The 24811-nt window shown below is 38.5% G+C and overlaps 1 protein-coding gene across 1 annotated transcript in view; it reads left to right on the top strand.

Moving 5' to 3' along the window:
- Window positions 1-10647: 10647 nt before the first annotated feature.
- CFAP54 (cilia and flagella associated protein 54) overlaps window positions 10648-24811 on the top strand; it is a 104013-nt gene continuing 89849 nt past the window's right edge. Inside the window, exons 1-5 of the mRNA XM_071423241.1 lie at window positions 10648-10982; window positions 16169-16274; window positions 19757-19903; window positions 21954-22125; window positions 24191-24249. Coding sequence (XP_071279342.1) covers window positions 10651-10982; window positions 16169-16274; window positions 19757-19903; window positions 21954-22125; window positions 24191-24249 — 816 coding nt within the window. The 5' untranslated portion in view covers window positions 10648-10650. The remainder of the gene's footprint in view (window positions 10983-16168; window positions 16275-19756; window positions 19904-21953; window positions 22126-24190; window positions 24250-24811) is intronic.

The raw sequence follows: 24811 nt of genomic DNA, 5'->3' as shown, positions 1-24811 counted from the left end.
AGGACTTCATAGAACAGAAAAAAACACAAGGAGTAAATTTATGTAATAATGATGCCTGAGGAACTATTAGTATTGAAGTGTAACAAATTTATCTACTCACTAAATACTACAGTGTTGAATAGCTTCAGGCTACTGTTGATATTCTTTAACTCCACAGGTGACCTGTCATTGGGTAACTGGCCTTTTAAAGGGAATTAGATTCAGCCTAACTACTGATATCAACTTACTTCCAAAATGCTATAGTAATTTCAGTTACTAAATGCAGTAATCACCTCACATTAGATGGCAAATTTAAAAAAAATAGAAAATTAAAATAAAATAATTAAAAAAAAAAATAACACAAAATGCAGTCACCAGGCCAAAGCTGGGTAACAAATATATTACTGAGAAAGTTAATAAAGTACAGAGACATCCCTGGGCTGTAAGAGAAGTGTAATGTAGGTGTTATCAAATCATCCAGACTCCAACAGGGTGAACCTGAAAAGTCATCCTATGACACTTACAAACAGCAACATCTTCAAGCCTTCCAAAACACACTGGGACCTCTTACAGCTCACTTAGGGAGAAAAGATCACTTTGGTTTGAACCTCCCAAGGTCCCTTTGCTTAGGAACAACCCTGAAAATATCTTCCAGCACTTGTAGCCTCAGGGCAAAACACTTTTCCTTGAGGAAGGTTCCCACAGCTCCCTGTCTGCAAACTTCTCAGGGTCTAAGCGCCAGACTGTCTCTCTCCTTTTTAATGTCTCGCTTCCATATTAACAGCTACAGAGTCCCAGGGAGGAAGTATCACCTGTCGAAGGAGTTTAAAGACCTGAAATTCCAGCACCATTGCTAAAATATATGTCTTGACCTACTCCCACTTAATGTTTTTCCTTTCTTCTTGCTTTCTTCTTCTATTGCTCTCAGCTGCTGCCTTTCTCTTATTATAAGCAGGACCATTATCTCTTTATCTCAGATCTCTGTTGTACCCAGCGTACATAATTGCCACCATCAACCCTTAATTCTCTGACTCAGAAAATGTAAGTCAGAGGCTTGAGAGAGCTCCACCAGCACTGCAGAGATCTGCCAGGGCCCTTCACCTTCCCATTCAGCACTCCCACTCTCTGCCTTCTATTTCAGTTACTGCTCCAAAGAACAGCTCAGATAATGGAAACTGTAGGAGCAGTAAGGTTAGCCACCACACTTGCCTCTGCTAGAAGTCTTAGTTTTTATTTTTAAACAGTGCAAAATCTTTTCCAAAGATAAGGAAAAAAAATCCCCAAACCAATCAACCAGCCCCTTCCCAGCTCCCCCTCCCCACCAAAACACAAAAAAAACTACTTTGAGAATTAAGACTTTTTTCTCTAGAAAATGAGCCTGGAACTTCCCTTTTAATGTCTGAAGGCAGTCAGCATCACTATCAGGCATGGAGCTGGAGCTACACACTAGTCAGTGTTGCTGTTATCAAAGGTAAGTTTATTCAACTTTAGGTCTGAGAAACAGAGGCTAGGGACTAAAGTTGCCACAGCTAACTTTATCCTTTTCTTGGCCCAAAACCCCTGACCACAACAAACATAAAAAGTGAAAGTATCTCTTTTAGGAAGGATTCTGAAGATGGTATTATTTTTTATTTTTCATGTGTTTTCATCTTCTGTCCAGACTGTCACTATCCTGAGCAACCTCTGGTGATGTACTTGAGAGACCTACTTCCACCAGTCTTAAAGGCATGATTTTTTTTTCCTCTTAAGGGAAGATTAGCCTTGGGAGGACTCTACACTTAAACATCACAGGCACTTACGATGCTGCAGACCATTTCCCTTTCCTCTCATGTCCCTTCACTCCTTTGTTCTGTCTTTGCCTTCTTGTCCAGTGCTTTCTGTGAATATCTGTATTCTGTATGGGCTCCCTCCTCCTCTGCCTTGAAAAGACAATACCAGCCACATGCTCTTTTCCATCCTGTACAACTAAACCAGAAGTTGTACAATCATCTACTATGCTTCCTTCTCCCTGTATGCCAAATACCACATCTTACAGCCCTTGAATTTTCCAAGGCAAATCACAGTTTCTGCATCCCATTAACAAGAGTCTCTCCTCTCCTGTCATCTCCATGCCTGCACATTCCCAGATCCTTCACTCTGTGCACCTGTGGTACTGTGAATACTGGCCATTAAATGTGCACCCACACTATGCAAAGTAGCACCTGATCAGAAATGCACAGCGTGGTCCCAGATACACTGAGTCTGGAGACAGACTGTTCTGGTATATCCTTCTGCTGTAGTTACATTGTTTTGGTATTTCCACACTGATCAGTGCTGTGCCAAGTGGCTAAGCCTGATTAGAGCTGGCTCAGATGCTGCATCTGGTGTCAGGTCAGAACAGGCAACAGAGTCATCTGACCTCTCACTGAAATGGGAATTTGGCATTATGGCTCTGATCAACTAATTTCCTTTTCTTTTTATGCTTTCTGAAAACACACCAATTTTCACTGTCCCCGAATGATCAGACTCCTACAAACTACAGATCATATAAATGCTGAAAAGGGCTAGGTGAGTATTGCTGGGACAGCTGAACAAACAGGAGGAACACTATTACAGTAGGATAAACATTACTCTCAGACATGCATCTTAGTATGCATTTTAAGGAAATTATTATGGGTTTTCTGGAGGGACCATGCATATCTGCTGCATGCTAAGGGCAGGCTCTCTATTCCCTCAGCCTCTGAAAATGATTGTAATGAAATAGTGTGAGCAAAGCCATCACACTGAGTCCTACAGTCAGTGACTGATCTGCTGCCTACCAGCCGAGCTGCACAGACACAGCATTTCCATGTAGATGGCTATGGAGGGTAGCCTAGAAAACATGGAGGCTCCTAGGAAAGTACATGATCCATTAACTTCATCATTTTAAGGAAATAAACCAAAGATATAAAGAAAAGGATGTTGTTATTCTAGAGCTGGAGAACACTTTTTGTAACAGAGCTTAATGAAGTCATCCTTTTTTCTTAACTAAAATCATGAGATGAACAAAATAGGGTATAGGCCCTATTTGTAAACTTTAACCTGGAAACTGATATGATACCATACACAATGCACTGGCATGTTTTGTTAGGTATTTGTATCACGGAAGTTTTGTCCTCTATGTTAATGGTACTGAGGAGACACTAAAAATCTTCACCTCTTGAAGATAAACAGAAGATGTAGTTCTGCAACAAGTAAAAAATGTTTAACTTGCGGCTTAAAGTTTGTAAGCATTTCCCTCTCCTCTGTTTGCAAAATGGAGATAGCAGTGGTGTCTTAGGCTGTCTTCAAGTATAGATATTTTAAAAAACAACTCTCCAGAAATGGCATAATTGGTTTTCATCCTGCTTCAAAAGAAATTTTTTTCCCAATTAGCAAAGTGGTCTATGGCTAAAAGAAAAACATTGTAATCAGAGCAGATCTGTGCTGTGAAACAACTAGTCACAGGGACCAGATATTCACATAATGCACATTTTGGGGGTTTTACTAGTCTGTTCCTGGAGACTGAATGTCTGGTATCAGATGGAGGATGTCAGATGTGCTCGTAGAGTGCACACTTCATCTTAGATTCATTCAGAGCGAGTCCAGCCCATGCGCTCAAGATCATTCTGTAACATACAGCAAGTGCAGAACTGGGGATACTACAAAAGTCTGCTCTTGATCACAACCAAACTACTGATGTAGATGCATCTCCAAATTATCAAGGAATATTTCTGTTCATGTTTTAAACCTAGTGATTATGTTTTTGATGTCAAAATTAAAAATCTATGTTATTTTTTGTGCTAACCCAGATGGATGTAAAATGCTTTACTTCAGAGAAGTTCTGTCTGCCTTCTTCAAGGAACCATTCTGTCAGCCTTATAATGGAATTATATAGGTACAGCATAACAAAATTTTCTTCTTTAAGGATAATTTATGAAGTAAGTCTACTGCTAACAATACAGAAGAATACAATCTACCCACTTACTTTGATTCTACAAAGGTAAATACCATGGTTTTGTCTCTGAATTTAATAAATATGCCAGAGTATATGAAGTAGATCCACTGAGTAAAAAATCAACTATTTTAATGTATCCATATCTAACAGATGAAGAGCCATATGTCCACCTGAAAGCATTTTAGTAAAATTTTCAAAACTTGCTACCAAGGTTTCATCTACATTTGTGAGGCCAAGATCTAACCACATTTTGTTATTGCATCAATTAAACATGGTAAACTGCTAATAGCAATTTCTGATTTTCTTAAGGTGTCATCATGTAGAGAAAAGACAATTGTTCACTTTTATTAATTTGAAATTCTGAGGGAGAAAAGGGTAAAGATTACAGTTTTATTTTTCTTTTGACATGTATGTAATATGCAAAACAATGACTTGTTCCTAATTTTCTAAAATTCTAAAGTATTGAGATAAAAGTTTGCAATTACATAATTACATATATCATTATTAGAAATAATACATATAAAAAGATCAGAATGGTTTATATAATTAAAAAATTAACTAGAATATATAATCACATAGAATATTTTTTAAAGTATTGAAAAATATGAAAAATCCAAATAACTGTGTGAAAACAGATTTTTTTTTCTACTTCCTTGAATAAGCAATGCTTAATAAAAAAATAACTACTCTTCCACATTGTGTCATTTTCTACTGCTGACCTCCAGTCTGCTAAATCTCCTAGTCCAAGGTCAGGCTATTGTCCAAAACAATTTCTGTCAGCTGCTTGAAAAAACCTCAATCAGCAGATACTTTGACCTTGGAGTGAAATATTCTTGCAAGCAAGTGCGAAACTAGTAAGAATAGAAAATGGAAGCAATGGTGTCAAAAAGTTTCAAAATTCATACTGTAATGCAGAAAGAAAAGGCCTGAACAGAAATGCATTTATCTAAAAATACTGGAGGGCATCACCAGCTTATTTTAGGTGTCCTTTTGTTGCCAATAGTTTATTCCTAGAAGAGGCTATTTTGATCCTGTGAGTACTCCCAGACCAAATGCACAACAGAGAAAGAGTCGTGATAAGGATGCATTTGGCTATTTAGGAGTTATATATACAAACAATAGTGTAATTTCCCCAGGATCATTTCTATCTACAGCATTTGCAGCAGCTCAGAATTACAAACAGCAAATGTGCATCAGGAGAATAGGAATAAAAATGCATTGTCATACTTGGCTTCAGGAGAATTTGGGAAGATCTTCAGAACTAATTTATTTCTTGGAATAGGCTATACTTTCTCTCATTTAATGTTTGGCTCAGGATATTTATGAAATGAAGAAAATATATTTTAAACAAAACATGCCACCACTTTTATTCCAAAATCAAATCTAACTACTAGATGCCTACCTAGCAATCAGGTTAAGCTGAATGTAGCTAAAATAGAAATAATTTACATACGCCATCTCTGCTACTTCACGTTTCATGGCAAAAAACTACCTCGGCCATCTCTGCTCAATAAATTGGATGTTGTCTTTAGCTAAAGACTCTCTCTAGCTTTTTTATACATACATGTAAGTGTTCCACATTTTTAGAGTGTTTCTAAGATGCAGCTTCCATGCACATCACTAAAAATCTTGTGCATACGTTCACTTTTTCATGATTGGAAAGGATTTACAAGGCTTTTTTTGCAAGATATCTTTACAGTTGCTCTAAGCAACCTAGCCTTAGGTGTAGCTTCTTCTTCAGAAGAATCCCTAAGGCTTCCTGAGATTTGAGACAAGATCTTTAAGTGAGACATGAACTTTCCTCCATAGTCTGTCTACTGAACTGAAAATAGTACATTCTCAGATGAAATATTTGCAGGTTCCTAGAAACCTTTGCAAAATAATCTCATCATCAGTTGACGTCTACTTGAGTATAATTTACTTCTAGGCTAGATGAAGTATATTTTATAAAAATTAAGAGAATAACATGAACTGTAGGCAAGCTCTCTCCTTGAAGCAATATTTCCATTTTTGAAAAGTCACTCACGAACTTTCATATTTCCAACTGCTACCTTTAGCACTTAAGTCCATAATGACGATCTCAGTCCTCTTACAAACTCAAGCAGCTATATAAAACCTGTACTGTATCTCCCTCCCCAAAGACTGCTTAACCCACTCAATGCATAACGATACAACTTGAGTGGGTGAGTCAAATCTCGCAGATTGTTCACACAAATATTACACACTCCTACACTTTCTTTGCAGTGGGGAGAAAAATCAGCTGAACACGATCCCTTCTCCCAGATTTCTCCCATTTTCTGCAAGTCAACTGAGATTAATTTATATGCCTAAGAAAATTTTCCTAATGATAAAAGGAAACTTGGAAAAACTTTTTGTCAGCATTCACACTCAGACTTTAAAAGAAAAAACCCACTTTAATGTACTGTAATCTTGAAAGCTCTCATGTCATCTTTAGAGTTTGGCACTGAAGCCTTTCTACAATACAATGAAAACACAGAGACAACTGTCACCCCAAGCTTGAACGCAGCTCTGTAAGAACCTGGCACTGGCATAGTTCTCAGTCACTGCAGTTCTTTCTTGTGTTGATCACTCTTCTCTCTTCCTGGTACAACACTGACGAACTAGATCAGAAAGGAAGCCAAGAACCGTTTTCAAGTAAAAAGCGTAGCATTTTCCTTCTCTTAGCATTCACTTGCATCAGAACTGTCCCAGATCTGCTTTCATTATATATTAAAATATCATCAATTGCTTGTCAAAAGACACACATGCCTCAGCTATTGTTAATCTATGTCCCAGAGTTCAGAGACCTTGCCATTGTCTGACAAATTCTGTATACTGCTCACTGACAGGAAGAGCACTGAAATATTTTAAAAATATGTGTCACTGTCTCAGTAAAGGACTTGAACTGCTGCTTTATTTTAAAAGCTGTATGGTGTCCTAAGTAAGCCATTCCCACCATCTTTTCACATTTCCCTACCTTTGCAATCAGGCATGTAGCTTCCTAGTTCAGGACATATTTCTTGATGGTATAGCAAAAAAATACAAATGCTGTCAAAACAGGACAGTGTACCTCTCAGCTCCTTGATAACTTTCCTATGGGAAAACAGTAATTAGCCCTTAGATAAGGGTAAGAATCCACAAATTTTGATTGAATGGAAACACAGATTAAGTAAGGCATCTGAGTCTAAAGACACTTTCAGTAAGCCACAAGGAGCTTTACCAAAAACAGCCCAGAAGCAAGGAGGTGGGAAGGAAATGCTGACTATAATCTCTCATAGCTGCCCATAAAGGTCCAGGATCCTCGTGTGTCTCATTAGCTATAGGTATAGACAAGTGCCACAGGAGGTGATAGCAAGAAGCTTGCAGGTCTGCTGCACCACTCTGCTTCCTGTACAGTTAGTTATTTGGAAGGTACATTAATTCCAGCATGTGTTTTGCCTCTGTAAGCTCAGCACAAGTTCTTATTTTTCCCCCTGCCATCGGACAACTTCCTCATATCTATAAAGTGCCTGTGTTCCTGGCATTCAGCAGCTTAGTTCACTTCTTCCAGCTGTATGATGGCTTTTTACGGAGCTTTATCAGGTAACTTAGAGCCATTACTTTGATTCCCCTATAGCATGTGAATAACAAATGCTGTACTGCCATATAAGACGTTGTGTTTCCTTGACCTTGTTTTGCTTGACTAACTTACAAAGGGAATTTCTCCGTAAGAATCACTATGTACCTGCTATTGCTTCTTTCTCTAGATTTTCTTCTATTATTTGAATCCAACAATTCACTCCTACTCAAAGGGGAATACCCTACCCCAAGCAGATTCCCACTGGCTCTTAGGACTAGGCAGGCATATTGCAAGTACAGTAAATGCAGATGCCAGTTCTGAATATGTAGTACATAAGTGTGTTAAGCATTATTTAAAATTCTCATGTCTTCATTAGCCTATCAGCCTGAGATACTAAGTGATGGCACAGAACCATTTCAGCTCAGACTATTTTTCCTGAAAGCATCAAGGAAGAGATGACATAAATGTTGCTCTTTCAAACCTCTGGGGACTGTCAAGTTACCTTGCAAAAGTCTGGTAATACAGCATCCATGACTGCCTCTTTTCTATGAATACCAAAGAGCAAAGTCTATAGGCACCATAATTCAGGTGTGTATTTGCTACAAGCATCCTAGAAAGGGATCTGAACATGCATCTCAGAATTATCCATAGGAAACAAACTTTGATTGGTGTACTAGATAGGGCTCAGCAGACGTTACCTCAGCCCCTGTACCCAGATATCACTGAACACTCTTCCTGCCCAGCTCTGCTGTGATCATGCAGTGTTTCCCCCCTTTGTTTGCTCTTAGTAACCACTGCTGTTCACACAAGTGGAACTGACACACGAGAAGTAAGCAGGCAGCTTGATGAGTTAACAGCAAGGTTTTCCTTCTTTACAGCTCAAGCATACTCTTGGCCCCATAGCTATGAGAGCAGACACTTCCTAAATGGGTTTTTACTAAGTTAACTCTTTGTGGGTGCTTCTATTTCTGAGGCAGCTTCCTTCTATCTGACCTGGTAGTATTAAAGCACAGGTTGCTATACCCTCTCTATTTGGGTCAGGGGATTTACCTAAGTTCCATTTCTTGGGATCCTGTCCATGCCAATGCTCCATAATCTATCCTCCCTAATGTTACTATAGTTCAAATTACTATCTAAATGTTCACTGACCAATGATGAATAAATCATTAGCTTTCCAATCAACAGATTACATATTTTTAGGTTGTAGGGGCCCCAATGTAATGGAATTCAAAAAATTGCTATAAACTTTCCAAGTCATACAGGTATGCTCTACCTTTGAGGAAATTATCCTATCATCCTTCAGTAGCCATTCCTCTTACTGTTTTGTATACACCAAAATTTCTCTGTAAAGATCAGGTTGTATGAGCTGAATGCTTCTGAAGAATCTACACTCCTTCTGGAGTTAAAAAGTTCTAATCATTTATCTATAAGCCTTTTTGACTTTTGGACCCAATTAAGTGTCCAACACACTAAATGTTACATGAAGACTATCTGAAGTTTAAACTCCAGCCTGCCCCAGAACAGTATAATAGGAATCAATATTGTAAGCATGCAAAAATTGAAATAACATAGACACTATAGTGTTTGTGGTAGTGTAGTTCCTTGCTATGGTCCCCCCTGGGTGCTGAGAAGGTCAGAACTGCCCTCCATACATTAAACCTCCACCTAGCAGGGAATGCATACTTTGATCCTGTTGAACTCTGACCCAGGAATTTTAGACTAAACAATCTTCATGAGCTGGCTGACCAACTACGCCCTGGTTAACCTTCCAGTGGTTACAGCTTTATCTTTACATAGCTCTGCAATCTTGCCCTCTGGGGAATGGCTATCCTCCCTTTCCCTTATTGTTTTCTGTGACTCAGTTTGTCTCTATGGCTGAAAAACGAATCCAGATTGCAAATATTATATTCACTCCACCATCTGCTACCCAAATATTAGAGCTATGTAAAGTTTTACTCAGCAGTCCTGCTTCCAGTCTCTCAAGTTCCCCTTGAAGCTTCTAGGCACTGCTTGTTTGAGACCAGCTCTCTCTACATTCCATGAATATGAATATCAGCCCTTTGGGATGCAGCACCATCTAGTGAACTAGCTCAGAACTTCATAGGGACTTGAAACGGATGCCACCAGCAATACTTACAGTGGCACAGGCTGCTTTTCCCAAGAGGCCAGTGTTTTATTAGTCATCTGGTATCTATTACAGGGAGGTCTTTGGTTAGCATGGCAAAGCACAGGCAAAATCTTTAAATGTGGCGGTTGCTGCTCTCCAAGCCAAGTTCTCATATTTAATTTGTTTTGTAAAATTTGTCTCTGAACACAGTGATTTCTAAATCTCTGCATCAAAATCTTTTTGCCATGTCTTATCATTGCAGACTTCATTTTCTACCTCCTTCACAGATACCTGGGGAACCCACTGCCTCTTGTACTTTGTTTAAATTTGCTCCCACCTAAATGCATAGCCATTGTCACTAGATCCCATAATCTCACAATACCTGTTGGATAATGGATCCACACAACTCCCAGCAGGTAACAATACTAAATCAATGTGTAAAATGAGTCAGACACTTTAGTCATAAATTAATCATATTTTTGCATCTTCGCAATTTTCCAAGGATGAATAGTATTTAGATGATTCCCATGTCATTTCTTTGACCTTGCTAATGCAGTATTTTCTGATTCCAGTAATTCAGTGTGCTGATGCTGTGTGTCTCCAGCTGTTGGAAGGATAGTTATTTTGCTGTCATCTATGAATGCACTTTTCAAGTGTTTCTTTGCTTTACCCATCTCTATTGATCCTTTTCCTTGATTCACTGTTGAGAAAATGCCTCCAAAGGCCCTGGTTGCCAGGACACTCTGCTCACCTACCATATTTCTCTCACTTTCATGTTTTCACTTCAGCTGTCCCTTACGCTCATCGTAATGACGAACATGGCAACAAAATCAGTTTCCTTCACATCCCTCCCAAACCTCTTTACCACAGCGTCTGTAAAGAACTTCAAAACACATAGGTTGCTATAAGCACATCCTATAACATAAATACGGGCTGGTAGTTTCCTAGTTTGCCACCTTTTTTGTTTGTTTGTTTATTTGAATAGACGTAACCATTTAAAAGATAAGCACACATTTATGCGTAGCCGTGCAGCAGGCACAGCGACACAACATGCTAAGTGCCATGCCTATTGAAAGAGGCTGTGGAAAAGCCGCCCTCTGCGGTACCTCCCGCCTTGCCCACGGCGGCCCCTCGGGCCCGCTGCCCGCGGCCGTTGCCCGGAGACAGCGACGCGCCCGGGCCGGGCCGGGCCGTGCCGTGCCGAGCATGGCGCAGCCCGCCGGGCCGCAGGCCCCGCACGCCGCTTTCTTCGGGCCCGTGGCGCGGGGCAACCCGGTGGTGGACAGCTTCGAGGCCGAGCTGCGGCGCGTCCTGAGCTCCCTGCGGCGGCTGCGAGGCGCGGGGGAGGCCAAGCCGCCGCAGCACGACCTGCACCGCCACGGGTAGGGCTGCGCCGCCGCCCCCACCCCGATCCCCGCGTCCCCGCCCGCTCCCCGGGAGCTCTTGCCTTCCCTCTGGCCCTGCCTCAGCTCCCTTTCTCGGCCGCACCCCTCCTCCTTCGTTCAGTTCCTTCAGCCGCCCCGAGGGCTCTCCGCGCCGCCGCCCCGCCGCTCCCGGGCCGCCCTTCCCGGGCCGCCGGGCAGCACCGGGGCGCCACGCCCGGCCCTGCCCGGCTCCCCCCTCACGCCACGGGCTGCGCTGGGCATCCCGCGCCCGCTGCACTGGGGGATAGCCAGGAGTTTGCTCTCCAAACAAACTTCCCCAGCAGTGTGCCAAAGCAATCCGTTTCCTTTTATTTTTTTTTTTTTTTCATTGTAATGAAAACCCCTTAGAAATCTGAGCACCGTTTTTTGTTTTCACTGCTTCCTACAAGTCAGTGCTTTAGGGAAGAAGCGCAAGGGGCTGTGGAAGTTGGCAGCACCACTGTTGGTTCTGTCAGAGCTGCCTGAGCTTCCTGGTGGGAAAATCCCTTGACAGTGCTGCAGGGACTGGCAGCCCACCAGCGTGTGCGGCTGCTTGCGAGGGTGAACTCTTGTGGGCACGTACATGCCTTCAAAAGTAGGGCTACGCGAGGATAACAGCACACAGCTCTTTTTGTGCATATGTCTCTGTCGACGTTGGTATATTTTTATACACATAGATGCAGGCAGAGCATATGGCAAGTATAATAGTGCATATTTGTTTGCTCGCATACATGCATATCTGTGGGTATGCATAAGTCGAGATTTTGTAATGCAGTTAAGATAGAGCAACTGGAATCAGTGTATGATTCATAGTGCATGCATATGTCTTTTACAGACTGTGCATTTCTCATGTAGCTCTTCCTGCTGCATTTAGGCACATTGTGATACAAGAGCTCAACTACTTATTTTAAGGTAAATAGTTGATTTTCTGTTGTTGTTATCTGAATCCTACTCTGTTCTAAGTTTACAAGTCTTTAACATAAACCCCATAAGTTTCCCAGGGAATCAAAAGTTCCTTCAAAAACAGCATAGGAGTTAGGTTACAGGGTGGTTACCTTTTCACTTATGTGCAGCTTCTACCCTTGCATATTTCACTCAGTAATTTCCTTGAAATCCCCAGAAATTACCCTATTCTGAAGTAGGTGTATACATTTTCAGAAGGTACTCAGATTCTGCAGCCTGGCCTTTGTCTGGGCTGGAGATCTTTCCTATTCTAAGCTATCTGGCTTCCTAATTTGTTTATGGGCACGTTCATCATCGGGTCCAGGTCTAGGTGGATTGTGCAGGTATTAGTCTCCAAAATTTTGCCTCTTGTGTTTTGAATCTCAGTATGGTGGCTTTTTATATTGTTTCAGCAGCTGATTTCAATGACTTGCTACTTTGAAGCCTTTTTGTAGTTTCAGACCTTTTTATTTCAGCTTTAGCTGATAGGTATTATTATAGTGAAAGCTATTCTCTCCAGGTCCACTTAGAAGAAGTAATACTACTTGGCTGCTTCAGACACTACCAAAATTGCCAACAGTGGTTCTTCTATGTGTTCTTCGTATTTTCTGGTCTGAAGGTGGCCATGCAGCTGTTGTAATACAGTGCTGTTACCAGTTTTTGTTAACAGTGTCTCCAAGCCTTTTTTTGCTTTACCTCTCAAACCTAAGTAAGTTTTGTCTTATTCAAACTGGTATTTTGTGGATGTCACCCATGACCGTGCATACCTTGGTTGGCATGAGAGCATTTTCACATCTGAAGAAATCTGCAGTGTTCATCATGGAGATGAGAACTGACTGTATCAAGGCCTTGATCTCAGAAGTCTCTGGTGGTAATTAGGCCTACCAAAATTCCAGGGCAATATTGAGTAACATGAAGCTCCCAGTTAGCTGTGCATCCTCAGGCGTTCTTCATTTGTATAGGGACAGTACAGAGGTAGAAGACTGGAATTCTGATTATTAGCATATGTTCAAGCAGTCAGCAAAGTCAAGACTTTATTTATTTGTGATGGTGAAATTTCAGGATTTTTTCTCCCTACTGCTTCATTGTTTGATAGTGCAAAATTGGAGCATGTGCTGCTTGCAGAACCAGCTGTAGTCTGGCTGGTCCTAAGAATTTCTGAAGGTAATGACTATTACAGATGCTTTCCTAAATGCTCTAAAGACTTCTTGCTATGCCATTTTTCAGACTGTCTTGTGGCATGGATTGAGATCAAAGTGTTCTTGTTCTTCGAGCAATAAGAAAACAGTTACCATGTGGCAAGTATGTTCAATTTAGAAAAATAAAATTATCTGCTTCATTCCTCCAAGTCTTTCAAACTTTGGTGTTTATAAGTCAACAAAAAGGCCATAATTTAGGCACTTAAATGTTCTAATGTAGGAAAAAAATTACTGAGGACTTCCCTGCTATCAAAAATCTTTTCAGTCAGAAATAGCAATCAAAAGTAATTTTTCCTGAGCTAAACAAGAAGTTGTTTTGCTCCATTTCCCTTGGCAGCAGGTCCATCAAAGCTTTACCTTGAACTATTGATTGATTTTATCTCATGTGTGGCTTAGCCACCCTTATTTAATAAGATGGCTTTTGATCAGTATCAGAGAATTCTTTATACTTTTAGTAAAGATTTTAGTCACATGGGCCTTATCCTGTGCACACTATTATGGGTTGACCTTAGGGAATTTTTTCTACTATGGATGGAAATAAAGAAATTTCATCTCTGAGCTTCAACAGTCCACTAGGTTTTTTTAAGAATTCACTTACTTGACTTGTTACTCTGGTGTCCTACAGGCTGTTTAAAGGAAAGGCTGAGGAGCCGTTTGGGAAGTGTCTCACTCTCTTCCTTTGTCTGTGTCAAAGAAACATTCCTGTGTCATGAACTCACTTGTAGTTAGTCATGGCATTGTAGCAGAATCAATTTACCTTAACCTTCCCACTGAAGTTGAAAGTCTGGTCAGGTTTGTCAGTAGTTTGCTAAACTAGTTTTTTACAGATTTATTACTTGTTTATTATATCTGAGAATCTCATGTGTTAACATGAACATTCATGTTAATGAAGATGACCATTGCTGGGGACTTTGAGCTGATCAGTCTGAAAGAAACGTACTAGTCTTAGCTTTCAAGAGCTTCATCCAGGGTCATTCTTGATACCTCTTTTCCCTCTTTTCCCCTTTTTTCCCTTTTCCCCCTAATATCCATCAAATCTCAGTCTCTGAAATTTTCCTAAATTCTTCCTTACATAGTCCAAGGGAACTTTGCTCAGCTGCCTGACAGATTCCTTTATTTTGGAGCCTCTTTGCAGATACTAACTGGTGTGGAATATTTTTCTCAGTATAAGAATTCAGTACCCACCCAGGCTGTTAATTGTTACAGATGGACCAGGAGGGACTCATTCCCATCCATTTGGAAAGTACCCTTCATTTCACTGGGCTATGGTTTCCTTAAAAAATTTCTCCTTAAAAATGCCTTAGAACATTTTATTCTGATTGTTGCTTTTGGCCTAGTTTGTGCTGTTACTGCATTTTTCCTTTAGGTACAACTCCAGGATGCCCTACTTATTTCCTTGCTGCTTCCTTTCAAGAACTGAGAATTGTGCTGAGATGATACTTTTAGAAAAAAATAAAAGGATTATGATTGTTGCATTTCTTAATTGTAAAGATAATTTTGGCAGATTTCTCATAAAGCCATCTGTTTCACCTTGAAATGTGAAGGTGGCTCACAGCTTTCTGTGTGGAAAAAATATTATTTATTGTGCTTTTTTTTTTTAATTGGGAGTGTTCTTATAAGCTGAAATGAAGAGTTATATAAGGGACTGTGAGAATGCCTTCCAAGTGCTTGAACATCAGAGAACAGTTTAAGAAAGTGTCTTGTGTTCTAGTCTACCGTCCCAGTCTTAAGAGAAGTTGAAAAGTTCCAACCACCTCACACCAGTAAGCATATGGTTTATGCATGACAATTCAGCTAGAATGATATTTTTCAGATGTTGATTTCTTTATATGTTCGTTTATATTTCTTCAGGTGTTTTCTTTCCTCATAAATTGCTACCTATACATAATTTGGCTGTAGTAGTATCACAAGGCACTCTGCTGACATTTCTATACAAGTAATTTGTAAAGAGAATAAATGTTAAGAGATGCCTGACACTGTGAACACCATCAATACTGGTAGTAATTTGCTAAGGGGATACTTTTATGAAAAAGGTGTCAGTCCCAGTGCTTCTTGGCAGTCTTTTTGATCAGTTACCGTTTTCCAGCTAGAATGTAGCTTTCTTAAAGCAGCATAGTGTGGGGAGGTTGTACACATGAGGCCATCAGACCGTGGCTGGTAGGGACTGAAGTACTGGCACGATGTAGTCAGTGTCTCTGTAGCAGAGGGAAACTACTTAAAATCACCATTTGTGAGAGGCTTGCTGGTTCAGCAAAATAGGCAATTTGTTACACAAAGACATCCTTGATGACAACTGTGGCTAGAATAATAGATGGAGGCAACAGAAGAGCATCACAATTATTGCCATAAAATCCTCTCTGTTTTAGAAAGTGTGTCATTTGGTTCTCTTTGAAACCTACTCCTTACAATTGAAAATTCCTGAACATTTCTTCTTTCATAACTCATGGTGTAGCTCTGTGTAGCATGAGCTCTATATACCATAGCTCTATATATTCTATAGCTTTATGGTTTATTCCATGGCTACCAGTTCGCAAGGTTGCAGCTACCTGAGCATACATTGTTATTTTGGAATTTTTTTCCTGCTCATAACATTTGTAGTTTCCAGTCCAATAATTACTGCAAACTGTAATTCATTGAGTCTAACATATCAAATTATTTCTTCCAAGAGAACTTCTCAAATACAAGCTGAAAGGTGGGACAGATTTTCTGCTTGTGACTGTGCTTGAACAATACAACGGGATTATTACTAGGACATTTTAGTAAGAATTTACATGGGAGAAAATTCATCCTATTTAAAATGCATGATAAAAACTGGTGACAGAAATGAAACCCAGAAATGTCCTTGTCTGCCTGTTAAATTTGGTTTTAATGATCACTTGTTTTGAAATATGTAGAAGTTCAAATAGATTTGGAAGAAAGGAGTTTTCAAAATTTGAAGCTTTCTGGATTTGTTTACTTGTTATGACAGGTTTCCTGCCAGTTTAATCTGAGACCTTTTCTCCTATATCTATTTTTTTTTTTTAGAGCAAATACTTTGTTTAACATTTGGATCAAATATAAGCCACGGCTACCAGAGTGGTATTACAATGAAAGACTTGTGAAAGTTGGTGATACCCTTGCTCAGATCAAAGTAAGTAATTTGAAATCAGAAAAGGTTCAGTCATAGCCTTTGTTTCATTATCTTTCTATGCTACTTGAATTTTTAATCATATTTTACTGAAAGCTATTTAGAAAGTAGCAAAAAATTTTACAAAAGAATTACAGTGACGGTTGTTTGTATTTCTTGCTTTTTATTGTAAAACTGCCCTGATTTTTAATATATTTTCTATATCTGTATTTTCTATGCCTTTTCAAATGCCCCAAAATCTTTCTTTTTTTGTTTGATGCTTCAGCATGGTAGCGTACAATATCTGACTGTACCTTTAATGCTGTTAAAGTACAAATTGACAGTGACAGAGCAGTTCCACTAACTCAGCTCAATGTTCAGTTAACCAAACGTGAATAAAAAGAATTGTCAGGAGAGGAACAGAGAACAAGAACCAGAGTGCAATTACACATGGTACAACTGTATGTATCAGTGATGTTGCATCTTGAATTACGTGTGTATTTCTGTCTCCTCAAAAAGGGTAGATCACAACTAAAAGGGATTCAGGAGCTAGATTGTTTGAGACAGAGTATTTGAGAGGTTTCACTATATGATACCTCTATTTATGCTTTTACTGAGTCATATGTTACTGACTACTGTTGGAGATGGGATGCCAGGCTAGTAAGTGTTGATATGACTCAATACAGGATATTTTTATATACTATTTGTCCTTTGTGTTTCCTGTGGAAAAAGTCCAAGGGTGAGCCATTTACAAGCTCAGTGGTATTTGTGTCAGAAGGTCACGCCATAAAATCTGGGGCTTTCAAGGGTAGTTACTAAACAACACTCAGAAGCAGCTCAGAGATGTATAGTTAGAAAGCCAGTTCTGTACCTTCTACTTAATTTTTTAACATAGTGGGAATAAAAAAAAAATAAAAAAGAAGAGGGCATAACTGGAAATGTATCAAGGTTGTTTGAGGGGCCATCTTTTTGAGGCACATATCCAGTGAAACTGTTCTTTCACCCTTCTGTCCTTTGCTTATGGAATGCAGCAAGGAGAGATGCTCTTTGTGCTGTTAGTGGAGAGTGTTTATTTGAGGCTCCCTGGTGAGCTTTTCCACAGGCCACGGCAAAGGCAGGAGTATCATGCAGATGTTATGAAGTCTTCTATATCCTTCATTGCATGTGCTTTGAAGAATTCCACAAAAGTGGCCTGCTCCTGAGTAAGAAACAGCCAGCTGAAGCTGAGTTTCAGCAGCACTCACTGGGAGGCAGAAGAAGGAGTATAGAAGAGTTCGTAACTGCAAGGCCATTACAATTGAAGGTGCAGGGTCATGGTATAGGTTTAGACATAAAGAAATTCTTAAGGAAGCTTGAACAGCAGCCATTGTTAATAGCATTGCCTAGACAATCCTGTTCATGTTTTCTTCATGTTTGTATATTCCTGAGGTTCTCATAGGTTTTGGGCCCTAGGAATTGCTTGAAACATTACATGAAGCTTTTAGAGCTTGGGAACTGTTGCTCTCACATAGTACTCAGTAAGGTTATTTCAAAAGTATCAGATGCTGCTCTCTGTACTCTGCATTGCCTTCCCAAAGCAGCACTCCAATATAGTTTGGTCCTTATATTCAAGGTGCTTAATGACCTGACCATAGATTGCCTGAAAATAATCCATGTTTCTGTGTAAAGACTTCTGCTTGCAACTTCAATCTTCTAGTGTAATGTGAAATTTTCTAGAGTGAAGTTACTGATGTTGTTGAAGTTGTTTTGCTGGCCAGTTAATACTTCCAACTATTTTTGGAACTCACACTTTTAAGTGCATTTCTTTAATGTAATTTTAGAATGAAAACGTAGTTTTCATTTTATTTTTTCCCTGAAAAGAAGTAAATAGAAACAACAGGGGATGGATGTTGCAAATTTCAAATGCATTACAGGAAGGATGAATGTGGTGTAAAACCAAGGTCTTTGGTAGGTGGGGTAAAGCCTATTTCATAAGCACCCCTCTTGACTCCTAGTTGAAAGCTGGTGTTGAATATTTTAAATTTTAACCTGCACATGATATAATACTTAATGATGTGTAGTCCTTAGAAAATAATTATTGCATATGAATAGTCAGTGGGTAGGCACCCACTTAGCTTTCTGTCCTCCTGCTGTATTTTTCTAATGCCTTTAGATTCCTTCCTATAATACATCTGCTATGTGTTTTTTAGGACACACCTAAATTCATTAAGTCATAGATCTGGAAATTACTTAGTCTAGTAGTCATCATGTGATCAGTACTGACTCATTTTTTCCCTGCCTCCCATTCTGCCTGTATCTACCTGCTGTCTTTGGTCATACACACGTATTTTAAACTGGTTAAGGGAGAATTTACTTTTTTGTTGTGTGTCAATAACTATCTTAATGGTATTCTGATCCATGGCTTTGGAGTCTAAGTGTTATTATCACAGCCTGAATGCACGTATTAGATTACACAAGTGACTGACTGCCCGTAGCAGTCCCCGGAAAGTCAAAGTTTCTATGAATGGCTGCTGCTTTCACACAGCAAATAGGACAATATGGCCATGTGAGTTAGACTCCTCAGATGATTAAAAATTTAAGGTGTTACTGTGGTGGAAGGAATTTATATTGAAAAAAGAAGGGTATGCTAGGAAATAAGAATTTTGTGTGATTAAATATTAAAGGATCATTTTTACCAGCAGTTAGTTTCTTTTTCCTCAATAATTTATTTAGTGTGAACACTGGACTTAGTGAAATTGGTAGAGAAACCTGAATGTAATCTTGCTGAAGGAAGTGGTGGTGATGATTCAGTGAGTGTCACTTCCAGATCTGAGTCAGTGCTGAACCATAGAGTCAGCATGATTTTAGAGTGGTTCGATGTGCTGCTGAGGAGCTCTGTTTGGAATGAGACATAAAGCTCAACATCCTCTTTGCTAACAGTTCTTAAAGACCCAGTGCCAATTTCTGGTCTAATTATGCTGATTTCTTGGCCATATGTAAATTCCAGTTTTCACTTGTTTCAATCTTTTAAAATTCATCTTACTCTTTCTACTTGTTTTATTTAAAGAAAAAAAAAAGGCTTAGACAACATGGAAACAAGGAAGAGAAAAGTGATTATATCTATATATTGCTTATAAAGTTCTACATTATGAAATGCTTTTTCCCTGAAGTGTGGTATCATTGTCATTACCGTTGTAAAACTGTAGAGTATTCCAGCAACTCTTTAAGTTTATTACATTAGCCCAGGACCCTGCTTTATAATTGTTCTCTGATGTGTCGTATTTATGATTAGAGTAAACAAAACTCACCAAAACTTGCGAAGCACAAGCCATTCTTTTAAGTATTTCAACCTTTCATATGTTGAGTGTTCATGCTACATGCTGGATATTTGTATGAAACTGTAGTGCTTTACTTCCTGTTGCTCTTTCACATTGATACTTTTTTCATAAGGATAAGAAAAACCCCACATGTTTTATAGAAATAGAAATGCAATACACAAACTATAAAAAATATATTATTTTTTTCAGGAATATAAGCTGGCACTTCATCAGTGTTACGAAAGATACCTTCAGCAGTTTGTTTCTGTAAACCTTGATGATGTCATGGATGATGTGCAGCGCTTTAAATCTGCCTTTTTTCCAAATGGTGTCAGAGACAAAAATGCAGCACTTATGGTAGGTTGTGGTTTTTAAAATTTTTCTCGTCAAAGACATTCACAGATTCAAAGTAAGGAGCCCATTTTATGTTCCACAAATGTACTTCATATTAATTATATATAAACATTAACTAATCTTTAATAGTTTGTTGATATGAATTGCATTGAGATTTAATGATCATATGTATGATATAAACACCTGGAGTTGGTGTAGATTTTTAGGAGGATATAAGTGCTTAATGCTTTTGTGGAAGAAGCCAACCATCATCAACTTAGTGTTAAAACAGAAGTTTTCTCTGAAGGTGTTGTTCTGTACCTGCTTACAGCAGTTTTTGCTCTGAAGTAGTTGCTGTTATCCACTGCCAGAATCAGGATGTGGGCAAAATTTGAAAAATGTCCTGCAATTTTGGAAATTTCTGTATTGTATGATCTAAGAACCAGGCAGGATGCAAGACAATTAAAACATTCTCCTGTATTTTGTACCATGAGTGTGCAAAATACTACTTGTAGAAAAAGGTCATGACAGTTAGAACAGCAGTGTTATGTTTTTATAGCTTATTTGCTCACTGTGAACAAAAAGGGCAGAATGCTGAATAATTTCCAAGTGCTTTAAGCTCTAGGAAGCTGAGTGACCTTAAGAATGTGTTGGAATCCTTTTGTGTTATTTGTTTATCAGGGTAGGGACTTGTGGTATACCTTTTGTAATTTGGGGGAGAAAGTGTTTCAGTAGATATAGGGGGAATGCTAAAAACATGTTTATTTTACTTTAAGCAGTTCTTTGCTGAGAAGCTCTACTTTTGTACATGGTGGGTATTTTGAATTAACTAATGCAAGTTACTCTGTGATCAAGAACAATGAACAGAAATGGTTGGCAGCTCCTGTGTATTGAGCTAATCAAATTCATATCCTTGAGTCAGAGTGTAAATAGGTGTTTAGTGACGAGAAGAAAGCAGACAGTTTGCTTAAAAGCTAGAAGCAGATATCATGATAGAAGAGATCCTTTGTATTATTATTTTTCTTTTTAAAATGTGGTTCAGCTTCCTAGAAAGAATATGATCAAAGACTATGTTAATACATTTTTAAAAATGTTTTGTAAATAAATTTGAAGTTCCAGAGATGCTCTCCTCTGTTTTCTGTATGTCTGCCTAGACTTTGAACCAGTCCTACTGGTAAATGTTATGGCTACTCTATACTAAAATGCCTGTTCTGTAACTTAGCCTTTGCAGACTGAGATATCCTTAAATTTTCAGATATGAAATTTAGTTTTGCAGTTATCCCTACAATTGGAAGTGGAAAATGATAATGTGTCAAATTATTACATCCTAAGGCTTTAAATGTAATTTTTTTGCCATGTTCTTGCAGCTAGCTTTTTTTTTTTTTTTTAATATAACACTAAGAAATGGCATTTCAGGGCTAGAAACTTCCAGCTTCAGTGAATCAACTGCAACAAAATAATATAATTTCAAATGTTACCAGGTTAGGAGGCTTTTGAGAGAATAATAGGTACTGACTGGTCATGTCTCACTTAGCCCATTTTTTCACGTTGTTTGTTCAGCTGGTGCTGGAGTCCAGGCACCAGTGAGGTCACATTATTTTAGGTAATACAAGGAAGAGAAGGAAAAATCCATCTGTGAAAGAGAAAAGTAACAGATGAGAGTGAGAAATAAGATAGTGGTGATATAGATAGAGAGGTGTAGAAAAGGTAAAACTTGCCTTAGTTTATGGAAGACTTCTACAGAGAAGTCAAGAGTCAAAGCCAGATTCTTTGAGTAGCAGTTTAATGCCTCCCTATTCTCCCCTTATTCTCCCTACACCCCTTCCAGCACTCCTAGTGCCCTAGGTGCATTTTCATCCTGTGACACAGTGGAAACTCACTCAGATTCATGGTACAGCAACTCTGAAGGTTTAGCACTTTCTCCATATTCTAATGCTCAGTTCAAGGTCATGCTGATTTTTTTTTTTGCTGTTATGCGTAGTCTTTTCTTACTCATCATTTTGTTGTACTTTGCTGATGTGAACCGACATATGCTTATATTAATTAACTTTATATATATTTCTATGTGTTTTAGTTCCATGTTTTGCAAGCAAGAAATGTTTGCATTTATCAGATGGTTTGCAGCAGAGACAGAAATCTTCAGAATGGAGAGTCCCTGCAGACTTGTCTCAATGCCTTGACCTCATTACGACTCACTATGCAAGTGGCTCTGCCTCAGGAGGATTTGTGTTGGCTTATCTACAATGGTACCTCAGGCTTTCCATTTACATTTCTTTGCTAAGCAAAGCTGTGAAGGGAAAATTTTATACTCTTTATACTCTTTAAGGTCAACTGAAGGGTCATGAATAAATCTCTAGTTAGTCTTCAATCACAGTAGGGTTTTTTTGGGTAATTTTTTGTTTTTCTAATATAAGGGATTTTAAAATTAAGATTTCCACAGTGTACATTTTCAGGTGGACTGCTGTAAAAGCATCAACTTTTTGTCAGAACTGTGCTTAAGAGTACAAATAAAATCAAAAGTAAGGACATTTTTGGAGTCCATCCTGATTAGCAAAAAATGCTCAAGATTTCTCTATCAATAAAATGTCTGTTTTGATGGGTTCATTTTGTCTTGTTTCTTTTGATTTCTGGTTGGTTTTTTTGTTGGTTTTGGTTTGGAGATTTTTCTGCTTGTTTGTTATTGGGTTTTGTTGTTTTTTTTTTTTTTTTTGAAAAGGAGATTGCAGATCTAAGTAGAAAATTATTGTCTGCCATTACATCTTTGTATTTCTGAAAGTACTTTGAAAGGAAGAGTTGATAATAAAACCATTCTAAAATATCATATGGGACTTAAGGATTTTGATGTATGTATAAGATTTCAGGGTGCTGCTTGTAAATGCTTGTATTAGGGAAAAATTGAGAAAATAATGGAACTTTGCAAACTAGATACACAGAGAATGATTTATCAAGATTTTAATTTCAGGAACAACAACAGTCTATTTTTGCTTTGAAAGGCAATGTTATTTAATCAAAAATAAACAGACTAGTATGAATTTCACAGAATCACAGCATATTATGAATCAGAAGGGCTATATGAGGATCATCAAGTCCAGCTCTTGAGTGAATGGCCCATACAGGCACTGAACTCACAACCTTGGCATTGTTAACACTGTGCTCTGACCAACTGACCTGCTATGGTCAATTGTTGCAATATAAATTGTGAAGATAATACGTTCTTAATTCCATTTTGAAAAATGCACTTTCTCTGAGCTGTGATTGGTCAAAATTCTTATCCTTTTGTTTTACTGGGACTGCTATTGCCCTCAGTCCCTACTTTTGAGGTGTGTGTTTTGATTGCATGTTTCTATGGGAGAAGAACTGATATTAAAATATACTCCCCTACCGTTCTTACATCCCAGTGCCTATGTGTGGTACAGGTCTCTGTACCAATCCTAGCCAATATCCTGCTCTAATTAGAAGGAGGCACTAACTCAGATTTTCCCTAGTTCCTGAGCATTTTTCTGCAATTTCAGATAATAGATTTTGTGCCTCATTATACATTTGACTGATAAAAGAAATCTTCCTAATACTTGCTCCATTTGAGCTTATGGAGATAATAACACCCTTCTAGCTATGACAGTTGACATTGTGATGCCTCCTGCTGCCACAGGTGTCCCTTTCTGAACATTCATACAAACAGAAGAATAGGCTTTTTTTTTGTCTCCCAGAATTGCAGTGTCTTTTTTACTTCTAAGACTGATTTTTGAAAATTTTATGATGTTGCTTGAGTCAAGTACATTTTTGACAGGTTTTTATTTCTAAGTCATTTTGATGCTCTTGGAAACTCTACTCGCTTTCAATTGTCTTCTTGTCACTTGTCATACTTAATGTAATATTGGTGGTGTCTGCCAGGACAAATGGACTAAAGGAGTCATGGAAGGTGAGATCTGTGAGGAGAGGTAGTATTCTGTTTTAAAGAGCTTGGCATTTGGAGATGAAAGTAAGATTTGTCTCTCTAGCAGTTACTGAGTAAAAAATGGATTAGGTAAATTTTTAAGATTTTATTCTCATGAACTCTCATGATTACACTGCTTCACTGTGTAGGTATTTTTGAAACTAATGTTGCAGAAGAATTGAATGGTTTCATCTTCTCTAAATTAGAAGTACAGAAAAATCATTAGTTTTTCATTCATTTAAAGAAAAATCATTAAATTGTTCTTCTCTGGAAGTAACAACCCAGATAATGAGAAAAAGATTGAGTTGCTTAGCATAACAAATTTCATGTGGAATTATAGAACTTACCTGTTTGTTTATTTGAATTTATTTTTGCAGGTACTATCCATATTTACACCATATGCAGACATTTGATGGTGATGGGTCATTCTGCTAAGGTACAGCAAAATAAATAGAAAGCGTTTTAAAGTTTGCAGAAGTTTAGAAAACGCACCTGTGTTTTGCATAACAATATACCTTGACTTTTTAATTTCACTGGCATTGCCAATAGCAGTACTTTTGTCGCAAGGAAATAAGATGTCTGTGTTTCAAAGTGGTTGATTTCTTAACTCTCATGCCTTCCTGAGTCTGCTCCTTCCTCCGCTGTGCAATGGGGCCCAGCATAATGTCCTGCTGGACATTGAGATGCCATTTGTTAGTTTGTTTCAGAGGATTCCAAGTGCTTTGTTTTGGACATCTATATATGTTCAAGAATTGGTCTTTTGCTTCTTAAAATGTGGAAATGTGCTGACACCTGGTGGCTTTTAGTTGTGAATACTTGATAAAAATAACCTGGCCTTTCCCCCACATCTTTTTTTTTTCTCAATGTAGTTTTTGTTTGTCTTAGCTTTATTCTTTTCTCCTAAAACTTGAGCAGAATTTGAATCAGCCTTAATACACTAGATTTTCTTATGTGTTGTTTTATTAATCTTTCAATGAGCAAGAAAGATGTTTTGTCTT

Source organism: Agelaius tricolor, unplaced genomic scaffold (genome assembly GCF_023055355.1).
Source record: "Agelaius tricolor isolate 1412-34295 unplaced genomic scaffold, bAgeTri1.0.p SCAF_3, whole genome shotgun sequence".
NCBI lineage: Eukaryota > Metazoa > Chordata > Aves > Passeriformes > Icteridae > Agelaius > Agelaius tricolor.
Note: the sequence above shows the minus strand (reverse complement) of the source record. Positions and strands in the feature narration are given on the sequence as shown.